The sequence below is a fragment of the Pongo abelii genome, chromosome 7 (assembly GCF_028885655.2).
Source record: "Pongo abelii isolate AG06213 chromosome 7, NHGRI_mPonAbe1-v2.0_pri, whole genome shotgun sequence".
Classification (NCBI taxonomy): domain Eukaryota; kingdom Metazoa; phylum Chordata; class Mammalia; order Primates; family Hominidae; genus Pongo; species Pongo abelii.
In genome coordinates, this window is record NC_071992.2 from 19978318 (window position 1) to 19995847 (window position 17530).

Below are 17530 nucleotides of genomic sequence, written 5' to 3' on the forward strand. Positions count from 1 at the left end.
TTCTCCAAGGGCTAAAGGCTCCTATGGGAGCAAGTGGAGCCTAGGGTGATGGCCATCCCTGGCCATGCTCTGCTACAGTTGCTCCTGGATGAAACCCTCTGGGCTCCACATCAGCTGGTTTGCTGCCCCCTACTTCTTCTCGAAGCAGCTCTCCCTGCCAACTTGTGTCTATGGTGGCTGAAGGGTCTCCTTCTGCTGGAGTTCCAGAGACTGTGGTGAAAGTGAGTTGCTCCACACCAGTTCAACTCACCTGTTCGCCTGGAGCTGCTGGGGCACAGGGACAAGATCAGGTATGCAGTAGCCCCATGTAGGGTTCCCAGGTTTCCCCCTCTCAGTCCAGCTTCTGTGTGTTCCCTCTGTTCACTTTCAGTGCCTTCCCTCTGAAGATCTGCTAGGAGAATACCAGTCATCTTGGTCCCTTGGTGGCAGCTGTTTTACCTGGCTGCATCTAGCAGCCATCTTGCCCCCCCACCTCAAAAACTTATTAATGTTAATGTGGGAAAAACTAAATGCTATTCCTCTAAGATCTTTGCAAGGCAAAGATGCCCACTCGTGCCATTTCTATTGAATATAGGACTGGATATATGAGCAAGAGCAATTAGTTGAGAAAAAAAATAAAAAGTGCATAAGCCCTTTTCTCATATGTGTGTTGGCCACATAAATGTCTTCTTTTGAGAAGTGTCTGTTCATGTCCTTTGCCCACTTTTTAATGGGGTTGCTTGTTTTTTTCTGGTAAACTTGTTTAAGGTCCTTATAGATGCTGGATATTAGACTGATGGATAGATTGCAAAAATTTTGTCACATTCTGTAGGTTGTTTGTTCACTCTGATGATAGTTTCTTTTGCTTTAATTAGAAATTATAGAAATTATAAATTACTTTGGGCAGTATGGCCATTTTCACGATATTAGATAACTCTTTTGTTTAATTAGACCCCATTTGTCAATTTTCGCTTTTGTTGCAATTGCTTTTGATGTTTTCATCATGAAATCTTTGCCCATGTCTATTTCCTGAATACTGTTGCCTAGATTTTCTTCTAGGGTTTTTATAGTTTTGGGTTTTATATTTAAGTCTTTAATCCATCTTGACTTAATTTTTGTATAAGGCTTAAGGAAGGGGTCTAGTTTCAATTTTATGTGTATGGCTAGCCAGCTCTTCCAGCACCATTTATTAAATAGGGAATTATTATGCCATTGCTTGTTTTTGTCAGGTTTGTTGAAGATTAGATGATTGTAGATGTGTGGTCTTAGTTTTGAGTTCTCTATTCTGTTCCATTGGTCTATGTGTCTGTTTTTGTATCAGGACCACGCTGTTTTGGTTATTGTAACTTTGTAGTATGATTTGAAGCTGGGTAGTGTGATGCCTCCAGCTTTGTTCTTTTTGCTTAGGATTGTCTTAGCTATCCAGGCTCTTGTTTTGGTTCCATATGAATTTTAAAATAGTTTTTTTCTAATTCTTTGAAGAATGTCAGTGGTAGCTTGATGAGAATAGCATAGAAATTATAAATTACTTTGGGCAGTATGGCCATTTTCACAATATTGATTCTTCCTATCCATGAGCTCACCATCACTGATCGTTAGAGAAATGCAAGTCAAAACCACAGTGAGATACCATCTCTTGCCAGTCAGAATGGCGACTATTAAAACATCAAGAAAAACAGACGCCAGTGAGGCTGCAGAGAGACAGGAATGCTTTTCCACTGTTGGTGGGAGCGTAAGTTAGTTCAATCATTGTGGAAGATGGTGTGGCAATTCCTCAAAGTCCTAGAATCAGAAATACCATTCGACCCAGCAATCCCATTCCTGCGTATATACCCAAAAGAATATAAATCATTCTATTATAAAGATACATGCACGTATATGTTCATTGCAACACTATTCACATAGCAAAGACATGGAATCAACCCAAATGCCTGTCATTGACAGACTAAACAAAGAAACTGTGGTACATAGAGGCCATGGAATACTATGCAGCCATACTACGCAGCATGTTCTGACTCATAAGTGGCAGCTGAACAATGAGAACACGTGGACATAGGGAGGGGAGCAACACACACTGGGGCCTGTTGGGGTGAGGAGGGTGGAGGCGTGGGGAGGGAGAACATCAGGAAAAATAGCTAATGCATAATGGGCTTAATACTTAGATGATGGGTTGATAGGTGCAGCAAACCACCATGGCACACGTTTACCTATGTAACAAACCTGCGCATCCTACACATGTACCCCAGGACTTAAAAAAGCAAAAACAAAAAAAAAAGGAAGTAAAAAATAAGCCTAAAAGGAAAAAGTAAAATTTTTTCTATTTGCTGATGACATGATCCTACATACAGAAAACTCAAAACACTTCATAAAAATTGTTAGAATAAATCCAGTAAAGTAGCAGGATACAGAATCAACATACAAAAATCAGTTGCATTTCTTTACACCAATAATGATCTACCTGAAAAAGAAATCAGGAAAACACAATCCATCACAATAGCATCAAAAAGAATAAAATAGAGGGTGGAACAAGGTGGCCAAATAGAACCTTCCAGTACTCATTCCCCTGCAGGGACATCAAGTTCGACAAATATTCTCAGGAGCCCAGGCAGCACAGTGCGAAGACAGGATCTACCTCCTTAGGAAGTAAAAGGAATGTTAGTGTGGGATTTTGCATTGGAGCCTAGTGCTGACCCCACTGCAGTGGAACACAGCACTGGGCAGAGCCTCAAGGCCCTTGATTCTAGGCTGGAGGCCACAGAGGGAGCATTTAGACCCCCACCCTGGGTCAGAGGGAAATCTGCTACCTCAGCAGGAGGAATCCAAGTTCCAGTCCACTTCACAACCACCTAACTAAAGTGGCCTTCGGCCAGACCCTAAAACAAGGATTTGCATTCAGGTAGATTATTTGGGAGATGATTTAAGGACGTACCAGTGCAGGAGTGGGACAGTGAGACCAGGGCAGTTTGAGAATCAATAAAGGGTGCATCATTGGCAAGTTACCTGTGAACAAAGGGAGCATAATTCCACTGGACAACACCAGGAGGCAGTGTTATATAAGCCTGAGAGTAATTCCACCTGACCAGGTACAGCACAAAGATATGTAGCCTCCAACTCCCATCATCCTGGGCTGAGTAGTGGTCCCAGACCCATAGTTTTCAAGTCTATCTAGCCTGCCTGAGGAAATGCCAAGAGAAAGCCTTCCCATAGAGTCCCGAGTTCATGTGGCAGGATACCAGAGGCATGTTCTAGAACAGTAGGTGCCGAAGCACAAGGCAACACTCACTCGTGGAATGTTCTCAAAACAAAGAAATGATAAATGTTTGAAGTGATAGATGTGCTAATTATCATGATTTGATCATTACGCAATGTATACATGTATCAGAACATCACATTGTACCCTGTAAACATGTATATCAGGTGTCAATAAAGAAACAAAAATTATGTTGTATAGAGAAAAATGCATAAGAAACAGCAAGAGTTGTAGATCAACAACATGAATGTAAATAAAAAACACCAGCATAAACAAAGCCATATGACATATATCACCCTCATACCACACACATGGAACTCTTTCAGACACATTGCCCAGTGCCTTCAGATAGAGAGGCCAGTGGGAATGAGGATGATGGATGAAAGGAAGAAAAAATTTTTAAAGAGGTCTAATGGGAATTGATGAAGAAAGTATGCCATAAACTTGGAGTGTGATTAAAGCCTTCCATCTTCCTCTTTTGCCTCCTCTAGGTTACCAGGTCTGCTTTTCCTGGACCTGTTCCAAGCTCTCACGTTCCACATCACACATGGGACATCTAGTGTCAGGCTCCCAGAGAGCAGGAACCAGGTGAAATACAAGAGCACAGTCCTCCCAGCCGGTGACATGGGGATAATTGGACAATACAACCCCCCACCCTTTTTTATGGTAAGATATGAATAAGGGGTCCACAGGAGCAACCTGAGGCCCTGCAACTACATTTCCCAGGGCCCCCTGGGGTAACCTAAATGTGACTCTGGGGGCGGGGCCACTTAGACATCCAATGAGAGCACTTCCCCTGCAAACTGTGGAAGTGAGAGCACTTCCTCATAGACCTTGGATGTGGGAGGATTGCATTCAGTCTAGTTCCTGGTTGCCGGCTGAAATAACCTGGTAAGTGGAACTCTGTAAGGGACTTGCAGCATACTTTGAAATTGGGGTTTAATCCTATCTCAAGTGTGAGTACAGGAAAGTAGATTCTACACGATGTCTACATTTCAAGTATAAGGTTGTTCAGAAAGTGTGGCTGGCACATACTTGGAAGCTAATGCTGTCACTACTCCATAGCTTAGTGGTGACAGTTACAGGTCCTTGATTCAAACTGTTGTGTTTAGAGTCACAGCCACTTTATACCTGTGAGAACTTGGCCTAGTCACTTAGTTTCCCTAAAACTCAGTTTCTTTTTCAGTAAAATGGAGCTATGAATACTACTTACTTAAAGGAGTTGTTGTGAGGATTAAATACGTGTATTAAAAGATAGCTAATGTGTTTAAGGCAACTTTCTCAACAGGATTTCCCTCTTGGTTACTTGTAACAGTGATGCTCACTGTCCTCTGTCCCCAGTGGCGTGTGTCCCAAAGGACCCAGTTAGTCCTACAGGCAGCAAGCTTGTAATAATTCCTGCTCCTCTTGCACTAGCTGGTAAAAAGCCCCTAATGATCCTGGATGTCCAGGAAGATTGAATTCTGTTGTTTGCAATGCCTATGGGAATTCCAGAGGGAAGTTTTTGTTTTTTTGAGACAGAGCCTCGCCCAGTAGCCCAGGCTGGAGTGCAGTGGCGTGATCTCGGCTCACTGCAACCTCCTCTTCCTGAGTTCAAGTGATTCTCCTGCCTCAGCCTCCTGAGTAGCCGGGATTACAGGCACCTGCCCCCGTGTCTGGCTAATTTTTCTATTTGTAGTAGAGATGGGATTAATTTTTGTATTTTTAGTAGAGATGGGGTTTCACCATCTTGGCTAGGCTCATCTCGAACTCCTGACCTCAAGTGATCCATCCGCCTCGGCCTTCCAAAGTGCTGGGATTACAGGCGTGAGCCACTACACCAGGGACGAAGTTTTATTATGGCCGAAGGACGCTTAGTGGAGAGGGTCTCCAGGAGGCATGAATGACAAAAAAATCAACTCCTTTACTGTCAGACTGAGAGCATCACCCCCTGAACATGGACTTGCAGAATTCCACAGAAGAGAGGAGATTGGCCTAGACAGACAGCCCCAGGAGCTGAGGGCCCAATGGGCTTTCTACTCTGGATGCTGCTCCCATGCTCTGACACGATGCCTACTACAATGGTATACTTGTTTGCTCTTTTCTAATTAGAAAACAAACAAACAAAAAATCAGACATACTGTTTGGTCTTGAATGATTGAAACACAAAACAGGTGACACCACCTTCCTCCTCAAAAGGAACTTTTTAACTGTCAACTTTCTACCTGCACGCTGCCCAGAGACTTATTTCGTCTGGCCTTTGCCATCTTCAGCAGTAGCAGCTGTTTTTCTATAGATTTGCATTCCTGGCCTGCTGCAAGTACCCCCCACCACCTGCCTGGCCCCAGTCGGCATTAAATGGGAGCAGTGAGTGGCCTTCTGGACAGGAACAACTGTTGAATGATGGTCTTTGGGTGCGGCTAGTCCAGCAACCCCTTTTCATCCAGAGGCTCAATGAGCTGGCTTAGGAGGGGGCTAGGTTGTAGTGTCAATTTAGTGGGGATTCCATGCCCTTCTTTCATGCTGGTAGAGACAAAAGCAAAGAGAAGGAATAGGAAAAGAAAGGAAAAGAAAAAACACAGAAACAAAAGCCACTCATTGGCTCTCCTTGTAATTCTTCTAATCATTAATGCCAGAAATCTATGCAGCAGGTGTAGATGATTTTATCTCAGTCCACAATTGTACTTGTGCTGATTGTAGCCTTAAGGCCTAACAGCCCTATCTCATAGGCAGACTACCTCTGGGTTAATCTGCTTTTAATTCTTCTATGTTGGGCTCTTGTTTATAACTTTTTTAAGAGAAAGAATAAAGGTTTATTTAGCAATAAAGAAAAAGAAAACCACTGCTGTATATTTAACATATATAGATTCTAGAGACCTGGAATTGAACAATGAGTTCTGCTTATCAACCTGCTCTCCAGGGGTACCAATCCAAGAATGTGATTATTGAAGTGCCAAGTGACATAGTGATAAATCACAATAGTTGGTCAACTGTTGAATATTGATCCTTCAACTAAACAACATTCATGAAATCTGCAGAAAAACACCAGCATTTTGCTCAACATTCAGGACCCACTAGAAGTTGCCTCATTCTGTATATCTTACCTTTCTTTTACACAGTTCTCCAAAATGTCCACAAAGGTGACTTAAGTCAGGTTCTCCCAAACCAGATACCAAGACAAGAATCCATGTTCGTGTGACTGAAGGAAGTGCTGGGAGAGCCCCAGCTGCAGCCTGGATGTGAACTGCAACTCTAAGGTGTGTCCAGACTCAAAGCAAGGGCACTAGGCTTTCCAGACCTCCTCCAAGTCGTTGATCCAGCACTGCCCTGCCAGGACATAAATCCCTGGCACCTCTTACTCTCTGCAAAGGAAGGCAAAGCAGCTTCAGGAGCCCTTGGGAGTCCTTCAAAGAGAGTCTAGGGTACAGGTCCGAAGGTAGAAGAACACAGAAGGCAGGCCAGGGGCACTGCCAGATGGTAAAAGAGATCTGAAGGGATCCAGGTAAGTTATTGAAAGTATTCTTTCTGCGCTAACCCCAGTCCTGAATCCTTGCCAGCCAGCCCCGTCTTCCTTCTTAGGTACCCTGAGCAGGCTCTATTTTATGCCCTTCTGTACCTATGGTGGAAATGAATAGGTTTTTATTTTTTTTCAGACAGAGTCTCACTCTATTGCTCAGGCTGGAGTGCAGTGGCACAATCTCAGCTCACTGCAACCTCCACCTCCCGGGTTCAAGTGATTCTCCTGCCTCAGCCTCTCAAATAGCTGGGACTATAGGCATGTGCCACCATACCTGGCTTTTTTTTTTTTTTTAATTTTTTATTAGAGATGGGGTTTCACCGTGTTGGCCAGGCTGGTCTCGAACTCCTGACCTCAAGTGATCCACTCGCCTCGGCTTCCCAAAGTGTTGGGATTATAGGCGTGAGCCATTGCGCCAAGACCCAATAGGTCTAAGGGGTCTCATCTGAGTCACTGTATATAAATATTTTTTTCAATGTTTTTTGTCTAAAAAACTTTAGACAGGGAATGCACTCTCCAATTACCTTCAAGCGCTACCCCTCCTTATTTTATTATACCTAGATACATCTTGCCTTTACATTTCAATAATTTAACCAGAATATGTTCTGTTAAAAATCTTTTCATTGGCGGGCCTTCAGACTGGGTGACTCCTGTGGTTTCATTTTCATTCATTTTACTGTTTACCAGTAAACTGTAGAAAACTAGACACTTCACTAATTAGAAACTGTCAACTAACTAGGGACTTTTCACTCTAACCAACCAAATAGCTTTTCTTTGTCTCACTCCTGTGAACATTTCATAAAAGTTTCTCTCCTGCCCTCCCCTTTCCTCAGCAGAGCATTGAGCCACCTGTGCTCTGGTGCTGCCTGGCTCATGAATTGCTGTCTGTTCTAATAAACTTTAAAAAATGTTATACCTAAAAAATTATCTTTTAACAATTCCAGTGTTGACAGTACTGGATTGGACTCTCCTAGACTCTGAAGATCTTTCTTGATCTTCAGATCAAATTTTTAATGTTGTATTTTTTTTTTTTTTTTTTTTTTTGAGACGGAGTCTCACTCTTTCGCCCAGGCTGGAGTGCAGTGGCGCTATCTCGGCTCACTGCAAGCTCTGCTTCCTGGGTTCACGCCATTCTCCTGCCTCAGCCTCCCGAGTAGCTGGGACTACAAGCACCCGCCACCGCACCCGGCTAATTTTTTGTATTTTTAGTAGAGACGGGGTTTCACCATGTTAGCCAGGATGGTCTCCATCTCCTGACCTCGTGATTCGCCAGCCTCGGCCTCCCAAAGTGCTGGGATTACAGGCGTGAGCCACCGTGCCTGGCCATAACGTCATATTTCTATCTCCATATAAGCCAAGATGGCTTGTTCAAAAGCCATAACTCTTACAACTTTTCTACTCTTTGTTCTGCATTGAAAGGAGTCAGTGTTCACCAACACTCCTTTAGTGTGACCTCTCTACTTTTTGGTTTTCATATTCATCTACTTGTTCACCGGCCATGAAACCGAAACTATCAGGATAGCTCAGTTATTGCATTTCTCAAGCTCTTTTATGTTTGATATTACCTTTATATTCATGTTGCCTTTATGATCAAGTGAAATACTAGCCAGAATATTTGGAGCAAACCCTTTCCCTTCAATACTTTGAAGATATGCTTCTATTATTTCACCAGTGGATATTTTTGTGTAACATTCTCTTGCTGCCCTGATGTTTTCTCTTTCATGAAATATTTTCTTTCTCTGCCAGATGCTTGAGTAGTTGTCTTTAATTTTGACTTTTAATAATTTAACAAAAATATATTCCAGTGGCAAACATGTTGTATCGAACTTTCCCAGAATTTTCTCTTTTGTATTTAGCTTCAATTTTTTCACCATTTCAGGAAAATAGTTATCTTTACATACATTTTTCTTAACTTTTAAATCCAGGGGTACATGTACAGGTTTGTTATGTAGGTAAACTTGTGTCATGGGGGCTGTACAGATTTTATCACCCAGGTATTAAGCCTAGTACCCATTAGGAATTTTTCGTGATCCTCTCCCTCCTCCCACCCTCCAACCTGTGAAAGGCCCCAGTGTGTGCTGTTTGCTTCTTTGTATGAATTAATTCTCATCATTTAGCTCCCACTTATAAGTAGGAACATGCATTATTTCATTTCCTGCTCTTATGTTAGTTTGCTAAGGATAATAGCTTCCAGCTCTGTCCATGTTTCCGTGAAAGACATGATCTTGTTCTTTTTAGTGGCTGCATAGTATTCCATAGCGTGTAAGTACCACATTTTCTTTATCCAATCTGTCATTGATGGGCATTTAGGTTGATTCTGTGTCTTTGCTATTGTGAAGACATGATCTTGTTCTTTTTAATGGCTGCATAGTATTCCATGGTGTATAAGTGCCACATTTTCTTTATCCAATCTGTCATTGATGAGCATTTAGGTTGATTCTGTCTTTGCTATTGTGAATAGTGCCATCCATTTTTTTATTGCACTTTTTGCGTTCTCCACTTCAGAAGCACCAGTTGTCTTTGCATTGGCTTGTCCTTGACTGCTTTCTATTTTATTCTATCTTAATTGCTTTATCATTTCATTAGCCTTTAGTAGGAATATCAAGCTTTTCTGCACATAAGCAATGTGATACGATATTGTATCTATATAGTTCCTTTCTGTTCATCATTATGCATTCTGTTGATTAATTAGTCCCATTTCTGTCCTTAATTAGTATTCTAAGGTATGAAATCTTTCTTTTCATAAAACTATTATTTTATCACTTTATTTTTAGCTGTTTTTTATTGAGTTTATTTTACACTGTCCATAGCCCCAGATACCTGTACAAATTTTTTTTTTCAGTTTATTTTTCTTCTTGAATTGGTTGTGGTTTTTTTGTATGTAACTTTTGCATGTTATGTCTTTTCTTCTAATCCCAATCTCATAGTATTTTGATTTTGTTTGTTCTCATCATTTTCATGTATGTATAGCTTTGTTTCCACCTTTTATTTGTTGCTTGAATCTGGTGTGGCTGTTGAGATGTCCAGCTGGGGTTGGTGTAGACTTCTCAATTGAGGAAAGTGATGAGACGAGTCTCAATCATTTTAGGAGATTTATTTGCCAAAGTTAAGGATGTGGGCCTGGGAGACAGGTCTATGCCTTTCTCCGAAGATGATTTTGAGGACTGCAAATTTAAAGGGGAAAGGATGGGATATCGAGAAGCACAGTTTTCATGTAAGAGCCGGGTAGGGAAAATAGTCATTCACGGCCTTTGGCTCAGTGAATGTGCATTTTTTGCATAAGATGACATAAACAAAAGGGGCAGAGGAAAAATGCGAGGACTCTGCATTTTACATAACATACCTGGTGGCTCAGATGCTACTCTTTTAGCTGTGGTTTCAGCCAGTTGGTTACCCTGACTTTCTGTGGTGTCTAATTTTGAGTGACCTGGGATTTTTATAATTGCCAAACGTTTTGGTTTTAGAGTAGCTTCTAACAGCTCTGATACTTGCTGCCCATTTTCTATGGGTTCCCCTGAGGAGGTTAAATATCCTCTCTCTTTCCATAGCATCCCAAAGTTATGAGCAACCCCAAAAGTATAGGCTGTCAATGTAAATATTTGCAGCCTTGTCTTTTGCCACTTGACAAGCTGGAGTCAGGGCAATGAAATTGGCTACTTGAGCTGATCTGGCATGGGGAAGAGGACCGGCTTCAGTTACCTCAAGTAAGGAAACCACAGCATATCCTGCTCTAAAATTTCCATTTTCTCATCTTAAATAAGACCCATCTGTATACCATTTTATCTCAGCATTATCCGGTGGCATCTCTTATAGGTCTGTCCTGGGGATAAGTTGGTCAGTCATCAGAACACAGTCATGAGGGGTCTTGTTGGAAGGGCCTGGCAAGAGAGTGGCTGGATTAAGATGATAGAGCAGGAAATAGTAATATTGGGAGACGATAAAAGCAAAATTTCATAAGACGCTAACCAGTTGACAGACAGATAGTGGGTATGATGAGAATTTAGAAGGGTCTTAATAGAATGTGGCACAAAAATGGTAAGGGGGAACCCATAATTATTTCTTCAACAGACTTGTACAGAAGGGCCATGGCTGTTATTACTCTTACACAAGGAGGCAGCCCTCGAGCCACAGGGTCCAGCTGTCGGCTATAATAGCCTACAGGTCTCTGAAGATCACCATGTTTCTGGGTCAGTACCCTGGATGCAGTACCTCCAGTTTCACATACAAAAAGGGAGAAAGGCAACTTCTAGATTTGGTGCTGTGAGGCTGGGGAATTAGTGAGAATTTCCTTTGTTTGTTATATAGCTGGTTTTCCCTCTGGAGTCCCCATGATGAGATCAGGTTGTTCATTTTTTAGGTATGCATATGGAGGGTGAGCCATAAAGGAGAAATTTGGTATCCAGTTTCTACAACAGCCTGCCAGTCCCCAAAATCTTCTAAGTTGTTTCTTGGTGATGGGCATTGGGAAAGCTAAAATTTCTTTCACTTTATCAGGGTTAACACTCAGTCCTTTGACCAAGATAGTATGCCCCAAATACTTAACTTCGGTAAGCACAGCTGAAGTTTGTCTTCAGATACTTTGCGTCCCTTGCTGGCTGAGTAAATGTAGACTGTCTTTCTGGGAGGAAGATGCTGTGCCTGGATAAAGGAGAAGGTCATCCACATACTGAATGAGTGTTGAGCCCTGGGGAAAAATTAAATCTTCTAAATCACCTTTTAGTATTTGGGAAAAGTAAGTGGGACTTTCTGTATATGCTTGGGGCATGACAGCCCACATATATTGCCATTCTTTCCAAGTAAAAGCAAACAAATATGGCTGTCTGGATCTACAGGAATACTGAAAAAGGCACTGCAGAGATTCACAACTGAGAAATACTGGCTGGTAGTGAGTATAGCTGATAGAACGGTATGTGGGTTGGCCTGGATATTACAATATTGTTTATTGCCCTCGAGTCCTGCACAAATCTCCATTTTCTCCTCCTTTGTTTCTTTACAGGGAATATGGGGCTGTTGCAGGGGCTTGTGCAGGGAATAATGAGCCCCTTTTTAGATAGTCTTGTATAATAGGGGCAATTCCATTTGTGGCTTCCTGTCATAGAGTGTATTGTTTAAGGCTAGGCAGGGGTTTCTTTGGATTTATCTCTACCTGTATTGGAGTGGCTGAGAATATTTTCCCTACATCTGTATTGACTGAGACCATAAGTGGGAGGGGACATCCTTGAGCAAGCGTTCCTCTTCTCCTGTTAACAGGAAGACTGGGGAAGCTAAAAGGAGTTTTACTGTTTCCTGCTCTTTATTCAGGTGTTTTCTCTTCTCCTCTATTATTTCCTTCTGTGTCTGCATTTCATTTTCCCAGCCATAAGATGATGTTTCAACATCACTAGCACTAAATTGTGGTACGTTGTCAGGACATTTTGTAATTCGGTATTTTTGGTCTCCTGGCCCCAATTCTAAAAAAGGCTCATGTTTTGATGAAAAAAAGATATGGGCATTATGGATGTTGAGGAGATCACAGTTCGAAAGATTGACAGGGGCCCCAGGGCATATAAGAAACATATGGTACCTACGGAGCATGTCACACACAATTAGAGCCTGCGGCCGGGGAGATGAACCCGATGGAACGGTAAGGTATAGGTTTGCACTTAAAACAGGAGATCATTTTATTAGACACAGCCACCATGTTAATTCTTTCATTACTCTGAGGAATGGGCTTTCTAAATCAGGTGGGATTTATCAGAGATGTAGTTGTGTCTGTGATGATTAAGGCAGTTGTAAGCTCATGATTTATTATTATATTGATGTCTCCCAATTTGTTTGTCATGGTGAAGTTTTAACAGCTCACTAGGAGTTTCCTTGTGGGCAAAATATGGGAGAGGCGTGTGGCTTTTCATCTTGTAGCCATCTTATTTATGAGCCAAAAGGGGGAGACAGGTTTGCATGACCCACTTACCAGCTTGACTTTTCCTTTTGGCTGAAATGAGTTTGGGGGTCCCACAGTTTAATTTCCTTTCACAGACTCCTCAGTTTTCTTTAGTGGAGGTGAGGGGAGGTGACTACGACAAGAGATCCTCTGATGGCGGATCTTCTGTATATAGATGGTCCTTCTTTCTTCTGAGTAGCATCATACATTAAGGGCCTTACCTTGTTTATCTGCCTCAACATGCCCAACTATAGTTGTACCTAGAGGAAGACCAGGTGCTAGCACTACATCGTGGTCTTTGATGTGTTTGGTTTATGTCATGGTAGTGATTGGGGGCATGGAACTTGGTTCACCCTTCCTTGCTGATCTCATGACAGTTCATCAGCTGGTGGGTTGCCTCTGGAGGCTGTGGAAGCCCCGCTCCTGGTGGCTTCCACAGCTTCCAGGTTTTTAAGCCGGAAGGCTCTACCCCGTCAGCGTTGCTCCCATCTCCATAGTTATAGTTTCCACACACTTTCTTATACAACTCAAATGTTCACTTTACTGTGCAGTCCATTCCCTGTTTTGTGATTTTTAGGAAATCTTCATAATTTATGGTCTACAAAACTATTATTTTGTTTTCAAGGAAGTCATGTTATATATTTCTAACTGTCTTTTCTCTTATTTCTAGAATTCAAGCCAGGAAGAAGCAGCATTCTGTCTTCTGGATTAAAACTGAAGATCAACCTACTTTCAACTTACTAAGAAAGGTATTAAGTGCCTTTCTGAGAGCTCTCAGTGGGCTTCCTAAACACGTTCAGTCTGCCTCCTTTAAGTCTTATATTTAAGATCAAGATGAAAGGGAGGGATGTGTCACTGCACAGAGATTCTACAAGTGGATATATAAAGCTAATAATGTTTTCAGTGAGCTCTTCTCCTGGCAACTACTTTCCAAGGGCTTTCAGCATTCCACCTTGAAGCACAACGTTAATAATGCAACAATTTCTTATGTTCAGCCACAGAATGTTCAAGTGTGATTTGGTTACAACATATTGCTCTATCCAGGCCTCTAACAAAACTGACTTCTTTCAAATGGACTTGCAGTTGCTAAATTCCAAATCAACACTTTATCTTAAAAAAAGAAAAGGAGGGGAAGGATGGAGGGAGGGGAACAGAGAGGGTATAAGAGACAAAAAAGAAAAAGAGGAAAACAAATGCTTGTAAACAAGTTATACCAAATAATAGAGATATAAAGTAATTTCTTAAAAGAAGAAATGATATTCTAAGCAAGAATCAAATGTCTAGGTATGTATAAACTGCCTTCTTCCTTTTAGATCAGCTTCTCTCTCTTCTTTACATACTCAGTACAAATTCTAGGTTAGGGGCCAGAGAGGGTTTGGCATTGTCTGACTAAATACAACTTGTTCTCTCTCTGAGTGGTAGAACTTTAGAGGTTGACCAAATGTTACGAAAGGGTGCTGGTGGAAGTTAGGATGAGAAGAAATGCAATCTAATAGATTTAGGAGAAATGATGTTGTAGACATCAAGAACAGAGAAAGTTGGAAACTGGCAATATGGGGAGGATAGCTGGGTCAGAAAGGAAAAATAGGAGAATATAGAAGAAATGTTATGAGAAAGGAAAATAAGAGATGCTCCACTTATCACCATTCATCTCGGGGCAGGTCCGTTTGTACAAGGTCATCCTCAGGCCATACCACATTACAAAAGAGTTATACCTGAGGTCTGTACAGCACTGTTACAATCAAAGTCTCAAAAGGTTAAGACTCTATGATGGCAGGTTTAAAAAACCTTTTCTAAAATATTTAACAAAATAAGGGGCATTTATTTTTTTTTGGTTCACATTACCTGAAAGTTAAAAGATAGCTTTCGGCTTCATTGAGGTCTTTCCTCATTCTACGTTCTCTTGTTTTTCATTTCTTGGTAAACTTGGTGAACTCTTTGTTAGTGTTGTTCTTCAGTAGGTTCTCACCGATAGCTTTGAATGAATACCCCACCAGCTTCTACTCACCAATAGCTTTGAATGAATACTCCACCAGCTTCTACCTTGTAGCAGAATGTACACGCTTAGGTTTCAGCAAAATTTCCTCAATAAAGTCTCAGATCTACTTAGGTCATATGTTATCCATGAGCCAAGCACTGGTCCTAGAGCATATGTGTTCAAATTGGTCCCACCTAGTTCATGTGACTGTCCATAAGGGGCAATATGGGCAGCCTATTCTCTATACAGTATCCAGAAACATCACTTTGATTGTGGCAAACATTGCTCAATTACAACCCTTCTCTCAGGCCTCTCTCATTTACATTTCTCATTTCACTTACAGTAAAAGCCAAAATGTCAGTCTTAGCTCCAAGGCTGCAGTTGCCTGTCAGATCTCATCTCAATCCACTCTCCTTCTCACTCATGTGCTCCAGTTACCCTGGCTTCCTGAATGTTTTTTGAACGCTCCAGGCAGTTTCCAGCTTAAGGCCTTGTTATTTTCTATTCTCCTATTTGGAACAATCCTCCTCACGCATATCCTTAGGCCTTATTCTCTGGCATCCTTCAAATCTTAGTGAGTGGGTTTTTTTGTTCTTTTTTGGGTTTTTTTTTTTTAACCAACTAATTTGAAATTGGAGCTCTCCCTGTGCACTTACTGAGTCGTTTCTTTAGTTTTCCCAGGGCACTTACTACAATCTAACAGATTGCATGTTTTATCCATGTATTCAGTTTCCTATATATGTCACTCCAACTCCCACTAAAATATAAGATTTTTGAGAGTAAGCAAGCACTAGATCAGTAGGAAACACATTATAGCTATTCAGTGAACTGTTTCTTGAGTTAATCAATCAATGGATGAGTGAATCAATACAGTTCTTTGAGCGGGAAACTTTGTATAAGGCTCAGCTAAAAGGGAAATTGAGTGGGTCAGGTACCACGGATACTATACACTTTATTGCATGATTCTCCTGCCTACATCAGAAGATGTTTATAAGCCTATTTTAAAGGATACCAATTGGAATCTCTCTTTCATTAATCACCAAGAGAACCATGAACAAGCTGTTTATCATTTGACTCATCATTTAATCTTGATTTCCAGCTTCTCACACTTGAAAGAAGACATAATACATTTCTCACAGGATTCTTGGACTATTAACTGAACTTATCTGTGTAAAAGGAATTCATACAATGAAAGCACTAGAAATAATTATTATACTTATAACCATTGTATTTTTACATGTTTAAAATATAGCCATAATTAGCCTACTCAAATCCAAGTGTAAAAGTAATATGATTTGCTTTCGTTTTGTTTTCCTTGCTTAGGGGATCATGGACATTGAAGCATATCTTGAAAGAATTGGCTATAAGAAGTCTAGGAACAAATTGGACTTGGAAACATTAACTGACATTCTTCAGCACCAGATCCGAGCTGTTCCATTTGAGAACCTTAACATCCATTGCGGGGAAGCCATGGACTTAGGCTTAGAGGCCATTTTTGATCAAGTTGTGAGAAGAAATCGGGGTGGATGGTGTCTCCAGGTCAATCATCTTCTGTACTGGGCTCTGACCTCTATTGGTTTTGAGACCACGATGTTGGGAGGGTATGTTTACAGCACTCCAGCCAAAAAATACAGCACTGGCATGATTCACCTTCTTCTGCAGGTGACCATTGACAGCAGGAACTACATTGTCGATGCTGGGTTTGGACGCTCATACCAAATGTGGCAGCCTCTGGAGTTAATTTCTGGGAAGGATCAGCCTCAGGTGCCTTGCATCTTCCGCTTGACGGAAGAGAATGGATTCTGGTATCTAGACCAAATCAGAAGGGAACAGTACATTCCAAATGAAGAATTTCTTAATTGTGATCTCCTAGAAGACAGCAAATACCGAAAAATCTACTCCTTTACTCTTGAGCCTCGAACAATTGAAGATTTTGAGTCTATGAATACATACCTGCAGACATCTCCAGCATCTGTGTTTACTAGTAAATCATTTTGTTCCTTGCAGACCCCAGATGGGGTTCACTGTTTGGTGGGCTTCACCCTCACCTATAGGAGATTCAATTATAAGGACAATACAGATCTGATAGAGTTCAAGACTCTGAATGAGGAAGAAATAGAAAAAGTGCTGAAAAATATATTTAATATTTCCTTGGAGAGAAAGCTTGTGCCCAAACATGGTGATAGATTTTTTACTATTTAGAACAAGGAGTAAAACAATCTTGTCTATTTGTCACCCAGCTCACCAGTTATCAGCTAATGACCTATCATGTATCTTCTGTACGGTTACCTTATTTTGAAGAAAATCTTTGACATCAAATCATTTCACCTATAAAAATGTCAGCATATATAATTAAACAGCTTTTTAAAGAAACATAACCACAAACCTTTTCAAATAATAAATGTATTTTAAAGATGGCCTGTGGTTACCTTGGAAATTGGTGATTTATGCTAGAAAGCTTTTAATGTTGGTTTATTGTTGAGTTCCTAGAAAAGTTTTATTGGTAGATGAGTAAATAAAATCTTGTAAAAAAACTTATTGTCTATAAAGTATATTAAAACATTGTTGGCTAATATAATTTGAAAAAAAGTGGTTTTTTGGAAGACTTAGGGTATTATGGGGCTACATAATTTTTCCTCAATGCTCTCTTCCTCTGATCTTTCTTGTCTCTTAAATTACTTTACTTCCTTGCGCACTTTGCCATAGGAGAATGAACATGAGCTTTTCTTGTGTGGATCTGAGTTGAAATCCTGTGGACACTGAGTGAATTACTTTTTAGATCTGTAGCTCTGACTCCTCAGGCATAAAATGGGAATAATGCTTTCACAGTTCAGTGGCAGAACTAAACTCCCAACAAATATTTGTTATATGGATCAATTAATAATGTCAGTAATGTTTCTGGTACAA

At 41.0% G+C, this 17530-nt stretch overlaps 1 protein-coding gene across 8 annotated transcripts; it reads left to right on the forward strand.

The window, feature by feature from the left end:
* The first annotated feature begins 4014 nt into the window (after nucleotides 1-4014).
* On the forward strand, nucleotides 4015-17201 carry NAT1 (N-acetyltransferase 1). 8 transcript variants are annotated; one of them, XM_009243566.3, is made up of 4 exons: nucleotides 4015-4120; nucleotides 6328-6710; nucleotides 13316-13394; nucleotides 15947-17201. In XM_009243566.3, the coding sequence occupies exon 4, from the start codon at nucleotides 15953-15955 to the stop codon at nucleotides 16823-16825; it is 873 nt and encodes a 290-aa protein (XP_009241841.3). In that variant the 5' UTR covers nucleotides 4015-4120; nucleotides 6328-6710; nucleotides 13316-13394; nucleotides 15947-15952; the 3' UTR covers nucleotides 16826-17201. The 8 variants fall into 8 exon arrangements, with proteins under 8 accessions (XP_009241841.3, XP_009241842.3, XP_009241843.3 ...); XM_009243568.3 differs by having other exon boundaries at nucleotides 4039-4120; nucleotides 6328-6465; XM_063726548.1 differs by having other exon boundaries at nucleotides 4049-4120; nucleotides 6378-6465.
* Nucleotides 17202-17530: the final 329 nt, after the last annotated feature.